This window comes from Heptranchias perlo, chromosome 28 (genome assembly GCF_035084215.1).
Source record: "Heptranchias perlo isolate sHepPer1 chromosome 28, sHepPer1.hap1, whole genome shotgun sequence".
Taxonomy (NCBI): Eukaryota; Metazoa; Chordata; class Chondrichthyes; order Hexanchiformes; family Hexanchidae; genus Heptranchias; species Heptranchias perlo.
Window position 1 is genome coordinate 36,985,118 of NC_090352.1, and position 22,283 is coordinate 37,007,400.

At 43.0% G+C, this 22,283-nt stretch overlaps 1 protein-coding gene across 1 annotated transcript in view; it reads right to left on the reverse strand.

Moving 5' to 3' along the window:
* The window catches only part of tbx4 (T-box transcription factor 4), a 70,300-nt gene extending 54,319 nt beyond the window's left edge, over positions 1-15,981 (reverse strand). The window contains exons 1-2 of the mRNA XM_067967953.1: positions 15,826-15,981; positions 11,450-11,544 (exon numbers count right to left, since the gene is read on the reverse strand). Coding sequence (XP_067824054.1) covers positions 11,450-11,544; positions 15,826-15,981 — 251 coding nt within the window. The remainder of the gene's footprint in view (positions 1-11,449; positions 11,545-15,825) is intronic.
* Between the last annotated feature and the right edge of the window lie 6,302 nt (positions 15,982-22,283).

The window sequence follows — 22,283 nt, forward strand, 5'->3', positions numbered from 1 at the left end:
CTCTCAATCATCATCAAAGTGATGGAAGGTGTCGTTGACAGTGATATCAAGCGGCACTTACTCACCAATAACCTGCTCACCGATGCTCAGTTTGGGTTCTGCCAGGACGACTCGGCTCCAGACCTCATTACAGCCTTGATCCAAACTTGGACAAAAGAGCTGAATTCCAGAGACGAGGTGAGAGTGACTGCCCTTGACTTCAAGGCAGCAGTTGACCGAGTGTGGCATCAAGGAGCCCTAGTAAAATTGAAGTCAATGGGAATCAGGGGGAAAACTCTCCAGTGGCTGGAGTCATACCTAGCACAATGGAAGATGGTAGTGGTTGTTGGAGGCCAATCATCTCAGCCCCAGGACATCACTGCAGGAGTTCTCCAGGGCAGTGTCCGAGGCCCAACCATCTTCAGCTGCCTCATCAATGACCTTCCCTCCATCATAAAGTCAGAAGTAGGGATGTTTACTGATGATTGCAGTGTGTTCAGTCCATTCGCAACCCCTCAGATAATGAAGCAGTTCGTGCCCGCGTGCAGCAAGACCTGGACAACATCCAGGCTTGGGCTGATAAGTGGCAAGTAACATTCGTGCCAGACAAGTGCCAGGCAATGACCATCTCCAACAAGAGAGAGTCTAACCACCTCCCCTTGACATTACCATCGCCGAATCCCCCACCAACAACATCCTGGGGGTCACCATTGACCAGAAACTTAACTGGACCAGCCACATAAATACTGTGGCTACAAGAGCAGGTCAGAGGCTGGGTATTCTGCAGCGAGTGACTCACCTCCTGACTCCCCAAAGCCTTTCCACCATCTACAAGGTACAAGTCAGGAGTGTGATGGAATACTCTCCCCTTGCCTGGATGAGTGCAGCTCCAACAACACTCAAGAAGCTCGACACCATCCAGGACAAAGCAGCCCACTTTATTTGCACTCCATCCACCACCCTAAACATTCACTCCCTCCACCACCGGCGCACAATGGCTGCAGTGTGTACCATCCACAGGATGCACTGTAGCAACTCACCAAGGCTTCTTCGACAACACCTCCCAAACCCACAACCTCCACCACCTATAAGGACAAGGGCAGCAGGCACATGGGAACAACACCACCTGCACGTTCCCCTCCAAGTCACACACCATCCCGACTTGGAAATATATCGCCGTTCCTTCATCGTCGCTGGGTCAAAATCCTGGAACTCCCTTCCTAACAGCACTGTGGGAGAACCTTCACCACCCGGACTGCAGCGGTTCAAGAAGGCGGCTCACTACCACCTTCTCAAGGGCAATTAGGGATGGGCAATAAATGCTGGCCTTGCCAGCGACACCCACATCCCATGAACGAATAATAAAAAAAGTTGACCTCACTCACCTTGACCACTCATGTCAAAGCATTGAACTTCTTCCTGCACTGCATCCAGTTTCATGATGCTGTGCGCCTGGCATTGACTTCGTCCCCTGCTGCCTCCCACTGCCTTTTGGATATATGTTTGGAGGGCTTCTTGCCACCCCCCACCCCACCCTGCCGATATAGGATGTCCCTCCTTCTGTCCACCTCTTGCACCAAGGCCTCTAGTGCATCAGCAGAGAACCTTGTGTTGACCGGAAGTCACTGGTTAACGGTTTTGGCTTCGTACACAAACGAATTCAAACTGGTTCTGGCCAGTTCAGACCAGTGACTGAAGTCCAGGTCACCTCAGTTCAAAAGGTCAGTGTCTTTGTTAGCAATTCGAATTAACCTCAATGGGTTTCTGCAGCCTCTGGCCAACACCTGGTGCACGCACTCTCGCAGGCCTGGTACCAACTCAAATCGGCAGATTGGTGAGTCTGGTGTTCAGATTGGAGGATGTGGGATTTAGTAGTGCGCAACCTTTATTCAATGTTTTAACATAACTCACCAGTGTGTAAACATAGGGATGGGACCTGCATCTGCGTTTTACATGTGCGATGTCTGATCTCCGTTCAGACTCCGTGATGACAGTAGACTGTTATTTTCAGCAAATAACAGGTACCAGCTACCTTTAAGAAATTTCCAGGAAACATCCTCCCTCTAAGAGATTGGGCTCCCCCTGCTGGTGGAAAGTGTGAATTGCATTGATTCCACGTGCAAGGCCCGGAATGGAACTCTGATTGCAGGTTAGTACTCAGGCCGGCTGAAACTCGCGTCCTGCCTGTGTAGGGTTAATTGGGCACGGGGTAATAGCGCATCACACTACCTACGCCCAAAAACGGCCCTTATCCAATTTTTTTTCCCCCATAGTCTTTTGGTGCTGAGCTCAGAGCAAGTTGCAATAGACAGTATAACTTAAGTCTGCCATCTGAGCATCATAAGCTGCTTTTGTTCAGTAAGGGTATCAAGGTTTGTGGAGCTAAGCCAGGTAAATGGAGTTGGGGTACAGATCAGCTGTGATCTAATTGAATGGCGCAGCAGGCTCGAGGGACTGAATGGCCTGCTCCTGTTCCTATGTTTGTATTGGTTTTGTGCTGTCAGCTCCAGACGTGCAGATTTTGTACTGCTGGCCTTAGCAAATCCAGCAGGTTCATTTTGGGTTGTCAGTGACTGTGTGAGACCTGCATGTCAGGAGCCAGCAGCATTAGCATTGGCAAGAAACCAATATAAGAACAGCTACACTCGCAGACTAAAGTACAACTGCACTTTGAGGCTCATCTGGCGTATGACTTCCGAAGATTACAATTACAATGAAGTAAAATGATTGTGATCTCAACTCTAATGAAAGTAACACATGAAATGATGGCCGTATCATTTTCTTTCACATGCTGATTCAGCTGCTGTTCATTTTTTGCTTAAGATTATTTCTTATAATTGTGATGGCTGGCTCTCCACTCCTCAGCTCCCACACTGATAATTCTGATGAGATTTTTCAACACTTCACTCATGTCCTCCTCAGTCTTTTTTTTTCCCCTGAAGAGAACAAACCAGTTTCCCTGAGTTTATTTCCAAGTTCAATCATCTAACCCCCCACTTTATCCTCCTGATCCTCATCTATCTCCTGGACACTTTAACAGTGAACAGTAAATCTTACGAACAAACTGTGAAAAGGAGAGACATGTCTGTTGTTACCGGAGATTCACATTTATTCCAGTTAATGCATCATTGAAAATGTATCACTGATTTCTTTCCCCATTTCGCATTCCCTGATTGTGACATCTGCATTGAATTTGGTTTGTTGGTTTAAATTACAGATGCTCCCTTTTTAAATAGAGTTTTCCTCTGACGTGAAGACTTTGATCTAATTGAACCAGAAAACTTGTTTGACTCATACATGTGAATTGTTTTTGTAACTTAACAGCCAGAATTGTACAGTGGTGAAATCTGCCTATGTTATTTATGCACAAGGAACCGAGGCCCCGTCTGAGCTCTCAGGTGGATATAAAAGATCCCACGGAACTATTCAGAAGAAGAGCAGGGGAGTTCTCCCCAGTGCCTGGGCCAATATTTACCCCCCCAACCAACATCACTAAAAAACAGATCATCTCAGTCATTATCACATTGCTGTTTGTGGGACCTTGCTGTGCACAAATTGGCTGCTGCGTTTTTGACATTACAACAGTGACTAGACTTCAAAAGTACTTTGGGACATGCTGAGGTCATGAAAGGTCCTGTATAAATACAAGTCTTTCTTTTTTTCTTTTATAAATAAAAAGTAACTGTGAGTTTAAGGCTGTAGTTCAGTATCGGGGCGGGGGCGTGGGGGGGAGCGTTGCAGGGGAAGGGGGAGCATTGATGACTTCGTACTTAAGCTTTGCTTTATAGTTTATGATGTCAATCAAACCTGTTTGATGAATTCATAGCTCCCTGCAGGGGATCTCCTAAACTCCCCTGAACTTTCCTCTCTTGTTGCTCCTAATTTGCAAATATGTCGTCCCACGCATTCTTCCTCCTCTCTGCTTCCTCACACTGTTGAAATAAAGACTTTCTGCACTGTATCCTCCTGTAACTCATTCTTTCCCTGGACCTCGGAACTCTTTATCTACCTCAGCTTTTCCTTCCTCTCCTTTTTTGAAACCTAAACTTGGCGTTCTCTACTCTTTTCAATGTTGCTGGTGTCCTGCACTATAGACATTGCTTTCTTATTCAAAAACGTATTCCTTTGTAAATGTTTTCAACTTTACATAGTTACATCGAGTCTACAGCACAGAAACAGGCCATTCAGCCCAACTGGTCTATGCCGGTGTTTATGTTCCACACGAGCCTCATCCCTCCCTACGTTTGAAGTAAGAACATCTAAGCTATAAAAACATATTACAGTCCCCACCACTTACACCGACCGCACTTATCCCGGACAGCCACCGGCGCCGACCATTTGCCACTGACCATTTGCCATCGCCTTAGGCGTCAATTACACAGGCGCCTCTTAAACCGTACTAAGCATGATGTCTATTTAGTGCGGTTCAGTACTCACCGATTTAAAAGCTCTGCTGATTTCAGCTCAGGTGTTAGAATCATAGAATCATAGAAGTTTACAACATGGAAACAGGCCCTTCGGCCCAACATGTCCATGTCGCCCAGTTTATACCACTAAGCTAGTCCCAGTTGCCTGCACTTGGCCCATATCCCTCTATACCCATCTTACCCATGTAACTGTCCAAATGCTTTTTAAAAGACAAAATTGTACCCGCCTCTACTACTGCCTCTGGCAGCTCGTTCCAGACACTCACCACCCTTTGAGTGAAAAAATTGCCCCTCTGGACCCTTTTGTATCTCTCCCCTCTCACCTTAAATCTATGCCCCCTCGTTATAGATTCCCCTACCTTTGGGAAAAGATTTTGACTATCTACCTTATCTATGCCCCTCATTATTTTATGGACTTCTATAAGATCACCCCTAAACCTCCTACTCTCCAGGGAAAAAAGTCTCAGTCTATCCAACCTCTCCCTATAAGTCAAACCATCAAGTCCCGGTAGCATCCTAGTAAATCTTTTCTGCACTCTTTCTAGTTTAATAATATCCTTTCTATAATAGGGTGACCAGAACTGTACACAGTATTCCAAGTGTGGCCTTACTAATGTCTTGTACAACTTCAACAATCATCCCAACTCATGTATTCAATGTTCTGACCAATGAAACCAAGCATGCTGAATGCCTTCTTCACCACCCTATCCACCTGTGACTCCACTTTCAAGGAGCTATGAACCTGTACTCCTAGATCTCTTTGTTCTATAACTCTCCCCAACGCCCTACCATTAACGGAGTAGGTCCTGGCCCGATTCGATCTACCAAAATGCATCACCTCACATTTATCTAAATTAAACTCTATCTGCCATTCATCGGCCCACTGGCCCAATTTATCAAGATCCCGTTGCAATCCTAGATAACCTTCTTCACTGTCCACAATGCCACCAATCTTGGTGTCATCTGCAAGCTTACTAACCATGCCTCTTAAATTCTCATCCAAATCATTAATATAAATAACAAATAACAGCGGACCCAGCACCGATCCCTGAGGCACACCGCTGGTCACAGGCCTCCAGTTTGAAAAACAACCCTCTACAACCACCCTCTGTCTTCTGTCGTCAATCCAATTTTGTATCCAATTGGCTACCTCACCTTGGATCCCGTGAGATTTAACCTTATGTAACAACCTACCATGCGGTACCTTGTCAAAGGCTTTGCTAAAGTCCATGTAGACCACGTCTACAACTGCTTTACAACTGCTAGTAAACCTTCTACTACTACTAAAACCTTACAATTACTAAGTTACACTAATTTTGAAAGTTAAACGAGTCAAATATTCACCAACCAATCACTTACTTGTTTCCCTGTGATGTCACACTTGGATTTTTCTCAGAACGTGGTGGGTGGCAGCGACTGAACTCTCCCCGACCCCCGACCCCCGACCCCCCCTCACCCACCCACCCTCCCCGACTGAACTCTCCCCGACCCCCGACCCCCCCCTCACCCACCCACCCTCCCCGACTGAACTCTCCCCGACCCCCGACCCCCCCTCACCCACCCCCCCTCCCCGACTGAACTCTCCCCGACCCCCGACCCCCCCTCACCCACCCCCCCTCCCCGACTGAACTCCCGCTCTCTCCGCGCTGTTTATATCCCCGCTCTGGTCTCGCTCTTTCCCGCCGCTCACCGACTGAACTCCCGCTCTCTCCGCGCTGTTTATATCCCCGCTCTGTTCAAGGAACTTCAATCAGCTGTTCGCACTGTTAACAACTACAACTGATTGAAGCTGCCCGAAGTCTCCACTTTCCGACTGCCTCCAGTATCTGTTAACAGTGCGAACAACTGTTGGAGATTTCCTGCAGCTTCATTCAGATGGTTTTACCATCCACCGTGTATAGTGGGCAAATCGAGTCAGCGACTAAATAGTGATCACTGAATATTCATATTCTAAAGATTCATGTGTACTAATTCCTGAACTGTGATATTCAGATGATCTCTGTATTCCCATACTGTGAATTTCCCTGTAGACTGACATTTTAGCTTTTGGGGGATTTTTGGGGAGTTCACATGAGTGAATATGAGTAGGATTCAACAACTTGCATTTATATAGCACCTTCAATGTAGTAAAACGTCCCAAGGCCCTTTACAGGAACGTTATCAGACAAAATTTACAGAGATAGAGAGGAGCGAGGCCATGGAGGGATTTGAATACAAGGATGAGAATTTTAAATTCGAGGTGTTGCTGAACCAGGAGCCAATATAGGTCAGCAAGCACAGGGTGATAGATGAATGGGACTTGGTGCGAGTTAGGATACGGGCAGCAGAGTTTTGGATGAGCTGAAGTTTACTCTGGTTAGTACATGCAGCGATTAGAGAAATTTGTGAATCCCTCTCCCCACGTTCTTGATGTGACAGCAAGCCAACAACATCCTCATTATCCATCAATTTAACATCCATAATAATACAACTCCTGAGTGTCGTACGCAAGGTAAAGAGTACAAAACAACTCATTTAATTCACACTTTGTAGTGTGTTTTAAGTATGCAGTGTTGTTACTAACGATTGATAAACATAACTCCTGAGTGCTGGTTTCTGTAACCATCCATAATTGATGTGGAGTAACACACCATCACTGCTGTACTGAATGTCCTGGTTCAATTATAAGAGAGGAAGAAAGATGGAATATTAGCAGCTGCTCTTTACCTTGTTGCTCTGTATATCATATATAGTGACAAGGATCAAGCGTGAGAAAGGGGAAATGAGGAATGTACATTTGGTTCGTGTTAAGCTGACAGACTGTTTGCATCAAAATCATATTCACTTTTCAATAATATCTTGATAACAGCAACTGACATAAAACACTAATATCTACGTTATACTTTAAAGGAAAAATGCCTGGCCTACCTTTAAATCCAGTTACAGTGTATGTCAAATAAATAGGCTATAGTCGAGTGCTTTGAGAAGTCACAGACTGAAAGAGCAAAACCTGAGTGGTTTATAAATACCAACAGAACTCAGAGACTCAACTTCTAGCCTCAAACTCACTATTGTGGTCAAAGTGGTCATGAGTTTGCCAACATAACAACAGTCACTGAGCTTCAGAGTAACTCATTGTGTGTGAAGTACTCTGAAACTGTAAGAGACACGATAAGTTGCCGTGATAATGGCAAGACATCCTTCTTCTTCTTAATATTTTCCATATTATATTTTATAATTTTAGGATGTCCCATTTTAGACCTTCCTTCCTATCTTATGGTGAGCTCCTAGATCATAGTTGAGAGAGGGTGAGTTTTGACTCTTAGGTGTCCGACCGGCGGATAGTTTTGGGGTGGAGTTGACCTGAACACAAGAACAACTTGCATTTATATAGCACCTTTAACGTGGTAGAGCTTCCCAAGGTGCTTCACAGGAGCGATTATCAAACAAAATTTGAGATATTAGGACAGGTGACCAAAAGCTTGGTCAAACAGGTAGGTTTTAAGCAGCATCGTAAAGGAGGAGAGAGAAGCGGAGAGGTTTAGGGAGGGAATTCCAGAGCTTAGGGCCTAGGCAGTAGAAGGCATGGTAGAGCAATTAAAAGTGGGGATGTACAAGAGGCCAGAATTGCAGCATTGCAGAGATCTCAGAGTTGTAGGTCTGGAGGAGATTACAGAGATAGGGAGGGGTGAGGCCATGGAGGGATTTGAAAACAAGGATGAGAATTTGAAAATCAAGACATTGCTGGACCGGAAGCCAATGTAGGTCAGTGAGTGCAGGGGTGATAGGTGAACGAGACTTGGCGCGAGTTAGATTACAGGTAAATTATCAATTAGATTACAGGTAAATTATCACCTTCTTGCAGCATGTGAGGTCTGGCAAACCTGGAGTCTGTGCAAGGTCACAATTTGTCTAACCATATTCAACTATCACCAGCAGCATCCACTTATCTCCCAATGAATATACATTCTACAATATACTGCACATGATATGATATATACCATACAGTGACAAACCAATGGGTGGGATAATGCTGCATACTCAACTGATAGAGTTTTCTGGGGTCAGTTGCTTTAGATCAGCTCCCAATCAACTCTAAAGTGTTGGTGTCATGGGGGTGGGCAGATTTAGTACTTTGACTTTCCATGATGAATCTTGCCACTTCTAATTGATACTCTGAGTTGTTTTTCAGTATTTGGTTCTTCTTTCCTTTGTCATGCTCTCTCGCTCTCTCGCTCTCTACCTTAATTAGGCATGGGAATCAACCGAGGGTGGTTAAAAGTAACTTTATTTGCCACTGATGTGATTTCATTGAGTTGATCAAACTACAAAAATCGAACAAATTCATAAAAAATAGACAATATTTCAGCAAATCAAAAAATGACACATATTAAATAAACTTGAAATTATTTCCATACTTCCTACATATTTAGAGATACAAAATATAATGTTCTGAACAAAATGAATACAGATTCTAATATATTCCAGAGAGAGAATGATCAAACCTTTGGGGTCAAACAACCGGGATAGTAGCCAGATTTGCATATTTAAGGAGCCCAATGCCTGTTTCTTGCAGGCACCCTGGATGACTAAAAGTCGCCCAAGCCAATAGGGTGTCCGGCACACTTCCGGTCCAGATTGGGTGCGACAGATCACAACACAAAGTTCAGAGGCCCATTATACAGGTGCTAAATGTGTGGCCATAAGTTGAATTTCTCCCCCATAAGGGCCGATTTTCCAAATGGTAGGAATGGCAATGCAATAGGACCACACATTCAGAAAATCAGCCCAATAGAGCCATCAGTATCAGAAGGGTAATCAGACTTAGGACATCTTAAATGATAGGAGTCAGATTTACATGGTCATAAATAAAGACCGGTGAAATGGGCAGACTGGTGGAACGGTTAGACACATGGTAGATGAGATTTAATGCAGAGAAGTGTGAAGTGATGCATTTTGGTAGGAAGAATGAGGAGAGGCAATATAAACTAAATGGTTAGATTTTAAAAGGGGTGCAGGAACAGAGAGACCTGGGAGTGTACCTACACAAGTCTTTGAAGGTGGCAGGACAAGTTGAGAAGGCTGTTAAAAAGGCAAATGGGATCCTTGGCTTTATTAATAGAGGCATAGAGTACAAAAGCAAGGAAATAATACTAAACCTTTATAAAACATTGGTTAGGCCTCAGCTGGATTATTGTGTTCAATTTAGGAAAGATTTAAAGTAATTGGTAGAAGGATTAGAGGGGAACTGAGGAGAAATTTTTTCACCCAGAGGGTGGTGGGGGTCTGAAACTCACTGCCTGAAAGGGTGGTAGAGGCAGAAACCCTCAACTCATTTAAAAAGTACTTGGTTGTGCACTTGAAGTGCTGTAACCTACAGGGCTACGGACCAAGTGCTGGAAAGTGGAATTAAGCTGGATAGCTCTTTTTCGGCCAGCACGGACACGATGGGCCAAATTGCCTCTTTCTGTGTCGTAACTTTCTATGATTCTATGTCAAGAACTTAGAGAGGGTGCAGAAGAGATTTACTAGAATGGTACCAGGGATGAGGGACTTCAGTTATGTGGAGAGACTGGAGAAGCTGGGGTTGTTCTCCTTGGAGCAGAGAAGGTTAAGGGAAGATTTAATAGAGGTGTTCAAAATCATGAACAGTTTTGATAGAGTAAATAAGGAGAAACTGTTTCCAGTGGCAGAAGGGTTGTTAACCAGAGGACACAAATTTAAGGTGATCGTCAAAAGACCTAGAGGTGACATGAGGAAACATTTTTTTACGCAGCGAGTTGTTATGATCTGGAATGCACTGCCTGAAAGGGTGGTGGAAACAGATTCAATAGTAATTTTCAAAAGGGAATTAGCTAAATACTTGAAGGGAAAAAATTTATAGGGCTATGGGGAAAGACCAGGGAAATGGGACTAATTGGATAGCTCTTTCAAAGAGCCGGCACAGGCACGATGGACCGAATGGCCTCGTCCGGTGTTGTACCTACTATGATACTATGAAAGAGACAGATCAGAAACACGGCCAATACAAGATGAGTGAGGTTTGACAGTTCAATTGGCTGCTACTGACCTTGGCTCAGCAAACCCCTAAATTCTAGCAAGCGACTGTTAAAACCAAACTCGCTTTTAAAATATACATACCCGAAAGATTAAAGGTTATTTCCGAACAATAATTTGGAGATAATGTCAAGTAATTAGTCTCTGAAACTGTGTTTAAAGATTTTAATTGTAAGGTGCCAGTTTGTAGCACTCTCACTTCCGAGCCAGAGAGTCTATGGGTTCAAGCCCCATTCTAGCAACTTGAGCCCATGGTCTAGCTGACATTTCGGTGCAATATTGAGGGAGTGCTACACTGTCGGAGGTGCAATCTTTTGGATGAGACGTTGAACTGAGGCCCCATTCAGGTAAATGTAAAAGATCCTATGGCACCATTCAAAGAATAGCAAGGAAGTTTTCCCAGTGTCCTGGCCAACATTCATCCCTCAACCAACAGAACCAAAAACAGATTATCAGGTCATTAACCTCATTTTTGTTTGTGGGATCTTGCTGTGTACAAATTGGCTGCCATGTTTGCCTAGATTACAACAGCGACTACATTTGAAAATAATTCATTGACTGCGAAGCACTTTGGGATGTCCTGAGGATGTAAAAAATGTTGAATAAATGCAAGTTAATTCTTTTCTTTCTTTCCTACTGTTAGGATAGGACTGGGATGCTCTCTCCCCTTGGTATCCTGCCCCATGCACTGACTGAGGCCAGCTTGCTCCCTGGATCTCTGCCTATCCTGTGCAGAGTTGTCCATTATGAAGAGCAGGAGAGCAGCCTTGGGACTGTTGTCTTTGATTTTTCTGTCTGCCCCCAGTGGGGAAGTGTCTGGGTTCCACCACTCCATGGCAGTAAGTGCTCGTGCTCTGACATGCTAAGCTAAGCCACTGTTTGACACTAATAATATTTGTAAATGTATAAAATTTTTATTTTCTAAGGATATAAATGAACATCATAAGATCAATTTGTATAAAAGTGCCTCTCAGTCACACTCACACTCACACACACACTAAACCTACCTTCCAGCCTTGGTGATGATCATTTCTGTGCCAGCTTCATGAAATTTCTTCCAAAGTTCCTTTTCATGAAGATAAACCTTGATGTTCTCTATGCTCTGGAATTGAAGGCATCTCTTTAGTACTGTAAACATGTTGTGTAATAAATAACAATATTATGTTCCTCCAACTCCAGTTAGTAACAGGTTAATTTTATCAAATATACTGTATTTGTTGAATAGAATGTTAAAATTCCAATTGCAAAATCTTTTGATCTAGAGACACCAAGGAAAAAACAAATTAACTTTAATCAGCAAATGACAAACATTGAATTCCCTGAGATACTTAGATCAACTTGATGAAAGGAAATCACCAACAAACAGGTTTTCTAAATTGGATGTTTGACGGACCCATGAATTTTCAAGATCTTGAATCTACACATTGGACAATGTTACTCCTCTCTCTTCGCACAATCAGTTGAGAGAGGGAAATGGCAAGTTGAACAAACGTGGCAGTGTGGCTGAGATTTCACCTAAGAGTGGAACCAAAGAGTGCATTGGGGAGCAGTGTAAATTTGGCAATAAATTTGAGTGTGTATATATGGAAGGGATCAGAAGCTTCCAGGTAATAAAACAAATGGCACCCAATGCATCGCTCATGAGCCACAACGTAAGTGGCTTGTTTTCCATAAACTACTGCTCGTCAATGCACATCCTATGGAAAGGTTTAAGCAATAGAATGTATTGCTTTACGACATTAAAAATTATTTTTTGTCTGCAGTGTTTTGGACACTTTTCCATTTTACTTATGGATCAAAGCATGTATGTGGTGAGGTTGTGTGTTGTGTCGTCATATTCGTGACATGGTTAGCTTTAACATTAGTTTTAAATGTATTTTGCATCCATGTGATATGTTGCCATGTGATATTGATGCGTCATTGTTGGGAAGGAAGATTCTTTGGTTACCCATTAGCCAGCTCTTTGCACTAGTTTTCTAAGTGCATATAAACCATTCAGGATTTTAGTTCTTTGTCAGATTTTCATCGGTTTGCAGTTAGTGAAGGATTAGGTGACGCAGCGGGGTTGGCAGACTGACCTTTCACCCTGGGACTGAAAGTCAACTCTCCTTAATGGCTGTGAAAATAAGTTTGAGCCATTCGCAACAAGTTGCTAAAGATTATGGGTCACAGTTCAATACAAACTGGCACTTATTTGGCGGCCTCATCTAGAGAGGCCACAGGATGGATATAGTGGGAAATGTTTACAGCGGATGCTAAAATTCTGAGTGTTTCATTGTCCAGAACTGACATATAAACCTCGTGAGGAGAAAATATCACCAAAAAATATTAAAAGTTTGTAATTAGTCAGCTAGGGTAATTCCTACAAACCCTTTTTTTATTGGAATAATTTCTGTTAGTATTGAGTGAGCTCTAATGGGACCTGGTTTTTAACACTGCTCCCAATGGTCGAAGGTGTTTACGTGCTTTCCAACAGAGCTCAAGATTATTTTAATAAATTTCTTGCACTTTATTTGAAACATTTCCCTATGGTCTCCTAATATTTTTTTTAATGAAGTCAACTGAATGTTAAACTCATAAAATAAAAATATGTATATTTTCCACCAATGTAGCTGGCACATCCCCTGCAGTGGTTTGTTCTCTCATGCCTACAGAGTCACTTCTGACGTCTACCCAAGGCACCCACCTCACCCACTCCTCTTACTCGTTTGTATGTTGCCATGATGATGTTATCCTTAAGCAGTGGGTCAGCTGTTGTATGCCCCACTTTACCCATCCATCACCATCCTTGGACCCACAACTGTCACTGTGCACTCTTGATCGCCGGACTGACATCTTATTGTGCATGACCCAGACTTTTGTGTACCTCAAACGATGTCAAGACCAAAACTATCCCATTGGGACTGTGCCAGAAACTTCACATGTTAGTCCCTGATCCCATCCCCTTTCCTGGAAGTCTACTTAAGCTCAGTTGAATGGTGTACACCCAGGATATCCTGTTCAACCCTGAGCTAATCTTCTAAACCCTATATTTGGTCCACCGTCAAGACCTGTGACACCTACTCACCTCAACTACTGACAAAATCCTCATTCATGTGTTTGTCATCTCCACTTTTCTAATGTCTTCCTTGCTGGCCTCCCAAGCTCTACCTTACATAAACTTCAATTCATCCAGAACTCCACCACCTGCATCCCATCCCAAACAAAATCCCACTCCTCCACCACTCCATTATTTGTCAAGCTCCATTTGCTCCCAATCCCTCAGCACATCAACCCCCGCCCTCAGCGACAAATCCCTCAATGGCTTCCCTCCTTCTCCGACCTCTGCAACTTCTTCCAGCGCCTATGTTCATGCTCGCACCCTCCACTCTTCCAACTCTAGTCTACTGTGTGTTCCCCCTCCCTTCAGACCACTATTGATAGAAGAGCCTTCAGCTACTCTGCCCCCATTCTCTCCATAAATCCCACTGCCTTGCTGCTTCTCTCCACCTTCAATAGCCTCCTTAAAAATTACTTCTCAGACCATCCCATCAGCCATCTCCCCATATCCCCCAACCCCCCACTGTGCTGTGAAGCACATTGGGACATGTTGCTATATTAAAGGCACTACATAAATGAATGTTTTTGTATGTGTTATTTGGGTTGTTTTAAAATTTTTAATTTGATACATTAATCTTTCTCTGAATCAAAGACTTCTAAAATATGACCATATGATCTAGGGGTAAATATTCCAATGGGTCTGCTCCTGGCACATCCTGGGAGCATATATTGCAAAACTGTGCATTCCCAGCCTGCAATTACCCATCTATTAAAGTCAATGGACAGGAATCACGGGCAGACAGTATGCAATTTTGCAATTACGTGTCCCAGGGGTGTGCCAGATGCAGGTTCAATAGAATTTTTATCCCCTAATTTTCACATAGTTAATATTGTTTTGGGGAAGGGAAGCTTCCAATTTTTCCTTTCTTAAAAATCCTTTCCATCCTTCATTCTTGAGAGCAACAAGGTTCAGGTCCCTCCCCCCCACCACCAAGCACCCATCACACCAGTTGATAGTTGGTCCATGTTGCCTAGGGGTGTGTGATTCTGTCACACTCACTGCCATAAGATATACTGGCAAATTAACCCGGAGAAACTGTCTGAATCTGATTGGCAGGACTTTGAACCTGAGCCAGACGTGGAGACCCATGTTTGCCATTAGAGACACTGGACCATCAGAATAGGAGAGCTGCCCTATGTGGCTGAAGCTAGAAGGCTACTCGTCCAGTTCGTTTGTATAGTGCACCAATTTATAGAAATATGGAAGTAGTGTAGGTGGATCATGGGTGCAGGGATTTTATTGTGTGAAAACACAGCATATGTATTGAGGTGTATACTGACCTCTTTATGTATATGTGTGTGTATATATATATATATATATATATATATATAAATAAATAAAATTTGTTATTATTTGATGTCATCCTGATCATATAAGATATGAGATCTGCTTACGGGAGTGACCAATGATGTTGATCCTGAAGAAATATCTAGGGCGGACCCCAAATTTGTAATAAGCGTCTTTAATGTAGCGAGACACCCCGAGGTGTTTCCCAGTTCAGGGTTGGACCCAAGCACGTGTACAAGGGAAATTAGGAGAGGTCAATGAAAGCAGTGTTGAAGAGGTAGGTATTTGGGATGCCTTATAAGATGGTGAAGAATGAAGCAAGTTAGAAGGGTTTGGAGAAGAGTGCGAGTGTGGGGACGAGATAACTGAAGGCTTTGCTACCGATGGCAGTGAAAGGATCACATGATGAAGAACAGTGGATGCAAACAACGACTTAAGAATGGAAGAGGTTGCAGAAATAGTGAAGATTCAGGCCATGGAGGACTTTGTAGATGAGAATGAGGATTTTGAAGTCAATGTGCTGAGGGGCAGGGAGCCAATGAAGATTAGCGAGAATAGGAGTGACAGGTGAACAGGACTTCATGTGGGATAGTATTCAGGCAGCCGAATGCTGGACAAATTAGAGTGTATGGAGGGTGGAAGTTGGAAGGCCAGCAAAAGGGGCATTGGAAAAGTCAAGTCTGGAGGTAACAAAGGTATGAAGGAGGGTTTCAGCAGCAGATAAGGATGCGGTAGGATCGGAGATAGGTGAGATTCCAGAGATGAAAGTAAGTGGTCTTGATGGTGGACTGGATGTGGGTTTGAAGCTCAGCTCAAGGTCTGACAGCGCACTATGGTACACGGCTGGGTTGTGTTGAGCAGGCATCCACGGAGGGAGACGGAATAAGGGGCAAAATCTCTGCTGAGGCGAACGGGGTGTTTTCAGTCTTGGCATTCCCAGCTACACACTGTTCTTAATATTATCCCATGGTAAAGGGAGAGATGGTGATTTCTTACCTGGTCGGGGTCCTGTCCCTGTGGGCTGCCTGGAGACATGCTGCTTGCTCCTGGAGCTCCGTGCCCTGGGGACTGCACACTGTGCTCCAAGTGTCCATCTACCTGAGCTGCTGGAAAGCTCTCGTCACTCTCAGTCACACTCTTCTCTTGCAGCATCTCCTAAAGAACCAGCACAGTAGAAAATATACTCACTAGGGGTTATTGTGTACATGAATACTGGCTACTCCATTCAAAAAGATACTCCAGGTTTCATGCTCAAATTGTAATAATCAGGTCTTACTCGTAATGCGTATGACCTGGCCACAATCTCTTAATCCCCTTTTTCTGCTAATATTAGGAACATAGGAACAGGAGTAAGCCGTTCAGCCCACTGAGCCTGCTCCACCATTCAATTAGATCTTGGCTGAACTGTATCTTAACTCCATCTACCCACGTTGGTTCCGTAATCCTTAATACCTTTGTCTAACAAAAAACTATCAATCTCAGTTTTGAAATATTACTTTTCAATCTTTCCTTCTAAAGGTTCTCACTCTTGCTGGGGGACAGTTCCACAGCAGCTAGGTGAGCAGTTCCATAGTTACTACGTGACCTTCGGTACCACATTCAGGTGTTTGGGATCAGCCCACTGTTGGGACATCACAGCTTAGCCTGATCGTGTTCTCACGTGACATCGATAGATGCACTGTCCAGCAGGAGTCCTAAAAACCATAAGAAGCTCTGGAGCCCATCAAGCCCGCTCCATCCAGAGCTCTCCCACACTCCAATTGTCCATCCCCTACTTTGAGGACTAAGTTCATTGTCTTATCGAGTAGTGTGGTTACTAGCTCTATAACTCTAAATCTCACTTCCCAGCAGATATCGATCCAGCTTCCTTTAAAGATTACAATTGACCCCAAAAGCACTCCCCTCTCTGGGAGTCTGTTCCACATCCAATGCCCTATAGGAAATAAAGCTTTTCCTAATATCTAACCTTGCTTGAAGCTTGTGAATTTTTCACTTATATAATCTGAGCTCATTGTCCAAGTTAAATAGTTTATTCACTTCAACTCCATTTGTACCTTTCATTATTTTGATGTCCTTTATCATGTCTCCCCTCAGTCTTTTCTCTCCAGTGAGAATATGTTTAATTATTTGAGCTTTTCTTCAAACTTAGTCCCCTAAGGCTCGCTCCGCCAGTCAGCCGCCCAAAAGTTAAAATCAACCTCTGTGTGTGTACTGTAGATACAAGTTAGAAGATCATTAGATAAATAGACACAAGGAGGGGGGAGGGGGGTCACTTGGCCCATCTTATCTCATCTGTTCAGAAGGAGCAACCTACAGTCTCCACATCACAGCGTCCAATGGACTCTTGAATAATTCTGAAGTGTTCACGTCACTATCTGAATGGAGTTAAACCCAACACACACAATACCCAACAAAACAAACAGGACACTGAAGTAAACTGGCAAATGAGTAGAGTATAGCCACTTTTATAAACCACTCAGAAATGAGGAGACAATTTTTTTACGCAGCGAGTTGTTATGATCTGGAATGCACTGCCTGAAAGGGTGGTGGAAGTAGATTCAATAGTAACTTTCAAAAGGGAAACAGTTGCAGGGCTATGGGGAAAGAGCAGGGGAGTGGGACTAATTAGATAGCTCTTTCAAAGAGTCAGCACAGACATGATGGGCCGAATGGTCTCCTTCTGTACAGTATGATTCTATGATGATAAATCAGAGGAGATTATGCTAAAACAATACTGCCAGCTCCCTGCAGTTTATTGCTGTTTTATGAATTAATAGTTTTAAAAAGTAGAAAAGATTAACTTATTAAAAAAATATATATAAACCTACGAATTACTCTTTTGTAATAATAGTGCATTGAACACTTAACCTTTTGTATGACATTCCTCCATCCACTAATTTAATGGAGGCGTTAACCTATTTGAATTACATTTGTAGCCTGAAAACTTTTAATATGAAATTTGCATTGGCTGCTGGGTTAACTCTGTTGCTCTCATATTGTTTTCTTCCTCTTCTGTGACAAAACTCTGAACCTCCCCTGATTTCAGAGCTGAGTCTGGGAGCTTGGTATGTGGGGAAATTGCATGTATTAGAGGTGGCTCTTCCGCTGTGGTGTACTGCATCGCCATGTAACACTTAACCCCCGTCACTGACCAATCTCTAATCACTGTGAATAAGTTTACAGATTGTCAACCCTCTTGTTCCATGAGAACCCCCAGTGTACCGTTCTGATAAATGGAGCAAGTCTTGAAATAAGCTAATGAAGAGTTATGTTAAAACTTGTCAAGGAATTTATGTAATATTTTAAAATGTTGTCCTTTATTTTGTTCTTTCTGCAGTGTCTGTATCATTTAGTTACTTCATTCATTTTCCCTGTCCTTTAGTTCATTGATTTTTTTCTCTCCCTGTTATTTTCATTTGATTTTGATTCTTATCTTTCTCCATTCTTGTCATTCGAACTACAACTTTTGTCTTCTTTGTTTTGATTCTGGCATCACTGACTCTTTCCAATTATATATTTTTCTGTGTTTTTAATTCCTTTTTCTTTGTTCTTTTAATTAATTTCTTCATAAAAACAATTCTTCATCTATTTCATTACACAGTATCCATGTTTACTTTCCTTTGCATGTCTGGTTCCTATAATTTTTTGATCATATTGCTCTTATCTTTTTTGCATTTCTTCCTCCTCCTCTTAGAATGCAGTTACACCGCAGTTTCCACTTTGCAGTGACCGTGTAAGTGGCAGCATAACTCTGGAGTCACATCATCGCTAGCACATTTGAGTGGGACCAGTGAAACTCCTGGTAGATGGAGATTCCAAACCTGAGCTCCAGGTTGCAGGCTGCAGTATAACTCTGATCTCTCAGAGTTTGGATACTCAACCGTCTGGTAAATGCAATGTCATAAGGACAACTAGAAGCGGCACAGAGCACTTGACCCTGTATCCTTCTAGGGACTGGACAACTTGTGAGAAGTAGGCAGCAATCTGAATATTGATTTTATATTATTAAAACTTTTGCATAAGGTGCCCACAAACTTTAATTTAAACCTGAATTTTTGTTCACTCACTTTTGCCAACATTTACCATTGGAAATTGCTATGTCAACATTTCCCATTCAATTTTGCTATGTCAACCGTCCTGATGTAGTTGTAGGGTCTAGGCACTGGGTAGCTCTTTGAAGTGAGTTTCTGTTCTCTCAATTCTGTTATTAAATTGTATATTAAAAATATATTCATCAACTGACCTTGGGTAATTCCACAGGCAACTAATTATCATTCTTTTAAAAAATGAATGTGGATACTATCAGCAAGATACTATTGATTGTTTTCTATCATACATCATAGAATCATACAGTCATAGAAAATTTACGGCACAGAAGGAAGCCATTCGGCCCATCGCGTCCGTGCCAGCCGAAAATGAGCCACCCAGCCTAATCCCATTTCCTCACTTGCTCTACACCTTTCTGTATCTTCCCATTTATTGTGTATTTGCTTGCCTTGTTTGCTCTCCCCAAATGCATTACCTCACACTTCTCCGGATTGAATTCCATTTGCCACTTTTCTTGGTCAATAGCCATGTAGGTCACGGCACTTCAGGTGCACATCCAGGTACTTTATAAATGAGTTGAGGGTTTCTGCCTCTACAACTCTGTCAGGCAGTGAGTTCCAGACCCCTACCACCCATGGGTGAAAACATTTTTCCTCAGCTCTCCTCTAATCCGTCTACCAATTACTTTAAATCTATGCCCCCTGGTTATTGACTTCTCTGCGAAGGGAAATAGGTCCTTCCTATCCACTCTATCTAGGCCCCTCATAATTTTGTACACCTCTATTAAATCACCCCTCAGCCTCCTCTGTTCCAAAGAGAACAACCCCAGTCTATCCAATTTTTTCTCATCGCTAAAATTCTCCAGTCCTGGCAACATCCTCGTAAATCTCTTCTGTACCCTCTCTAGTGCAATTACATCCTTCCTGAAATGTGGTGACCAGAACTGTACACAGTACTCAAGCTGTGGCCTAACCAGTGTTTTATACAGTTCCAGCATAACCTCGCTGCTCTTATATTCTATGCCTCAGCTAATAAAAGAAAAGTATTCCATATGCCTTCTTAACCACCTTATCTACCTGTTCTGCTACCTTCACGGATCTGTGGAGATGCACTCCAAGGTTCCTCACTTGCTCTACACCTTTCTGTATCTTCCCATTTATTGTGTATTCGCTTGCCTTGTTTGCTCTCCCCAAATGCATTACCTCACACTTCTCCGGATTGAATTCCATTTGCCACTTTTCTGGCCATCTGACCAGTCCATTGATATCTTCCTGCAGACTACAGCTTTCCTCCTCACTATCAACCACACGGCTAATTTTTGTATCATGTGCAAACTTCTTAATCATGCCCCCTACATTTAAATCCAAATCATTAATATATATCACAAAAAGCAAGGGACCTAGTACTAAGCCCTGCGGAACCCCCCTGGAAACAGCCTTCCAGTCACAAAAACACCGTCGACCATTACTCTTTACTTCCTGCCACTGCGCCAATTTTGGATCCAACTTGTCACTCTCCCTTGGATCCCATGGGCTTGTACTTTTTTGACCAGTCTGTGGGACCTTGTCAAAAGCCTTGCTAAAATCCATATAGACTACATCAAATGCATTACCCTCATCGACCCTCCTTGTTACCTCCTCAAAAAATTCAATCATGTTAGTCAGACACAATCTTCCCTTAACAAATCCATGCTGACTGTCCTTGAGTATTCCATGCCTTTCTAAGTGACGGTTTATCCGTCCCTCAGAATTGATTCCAACAATTTGCCCACCACCGTGGTTGGACTGTCTGGCCTGTAAATATTCAGTCTATCCCTTGCTCACTTTTTAAACAATGGTACAACGTTAGCAGTCCTCCAATCCTCCGGCACCACGCCTGTATTGAGTGAGGATTGGAAAATGATGGTCAGAGCCTCTGCTATTTCCACCCTTGGTTCTTTTAGCAGCCTGGGATACATTTCAACCGGCCCTGGTGATTTATCTACTTTCAAAGATGCTAATCCCCTTAATACTTCCTCTCTCACTAAGTTTATCCCATCCAATATTTCACACTCCTCCTCCTTAACTACAATGTCTGCATCGTCCCTCTCTTTTGTGACGATAAACACAAAGTATTCATTAAGAACCATACCAACATCTTCCGCCTCCACACATAAGTTACCTTTTTGGTCTCTAGTAGGCCCTACTCTTTCCTTAGTTATCTTCTTGCTCTTAATGTATTTATAAAACATCTTTGGGTTTTCCTTGATTTTACTTGCCAATATTTTTTCATGCCCTCTCTTTGCTTTCCTAATTTCCTTTTTAATTTCATCCCTGCACTTTTTATACTCCTCTAGGCTTTCTGTCGTATTGAGTTCTCGGTGTCTGACATAAGCTTTCCTTTTCTGCCTTATCTTACCCTGTATGCTCCTTGACATCCAGGGGGCTCTAGATTTGGCAGCCCCACCCTTTTTCTTTGTGGGAATATGTTTACTCTGCACCCCTTGAATCTTCTCCTTGAATGCTCTGACATTGATTTACCTTCAAGTAGCTGTTTCCAGTACACTTTTGTTAAATCACTTCTTAGCTTAGTAAAATTGGCCTTTCCCCAATTTAGAAGGATGCACATGTGTTGGAGAATGGAACTGGCTTCAGAATCTCAAAAAATTAAAAATGGCAGAATGACAGTATAACTCTGGTATAAGGTGTCAGTCTTGGCTCAGTGGGTAGCACTCTCCTCTCTGGGTTAAAAGGTTGTGGGTTCAAGCCCCACTCCAGAGACTTAGGCACATAATCTAGGCTGACACTCCAATGCAGTACTGAGGGAATGCTGCACTGTCAGAGGTGCCGTCTTTCGGATGAGATGTTAAACTGTGGCCCCATCTGCCCTCTCAGGTGGATGCAAAATATCCCATGGTACTATTCAAAGAAGAGCAGGAGAGTTAGGGTTACTAAAAACAGATTATCTGGTCTTGTATCTCATTTCTGTTTGTGAGACCTTGCTTATACGCAAATTGGCTGCCACGTTCCCTACATTACAACACTGACTACGCTTGAGAAGTACTTCACTGGCTATACAGCGCTGTGGGACATCCTGAGGTCATGAAAGGTACTATATCAATGCACGTTCTTTCTTTCTTATATGACTGCTGCACAGATAAGCTGCTGTCACATCACTAAGTGCAGTATAATTGAACTTTTGTACTCCCAGAGAGATAACGAGAGAGATGGGCTCAAGTGGTAAAGGTGGCAGCAGCAGTCCTCCCGCTTCCAAGGCACGAATGCAAGAAATACAACAACCCGACATCTAGCAGACCGCTAGCTGCAGTATACAACACTTCACCTTGTATTTAATCCAGGAATTAAACCATTTGTGAGAAGTGGACAGGAATAAGAATATTAAAATATGCATTTTGTCAACAAAATTAT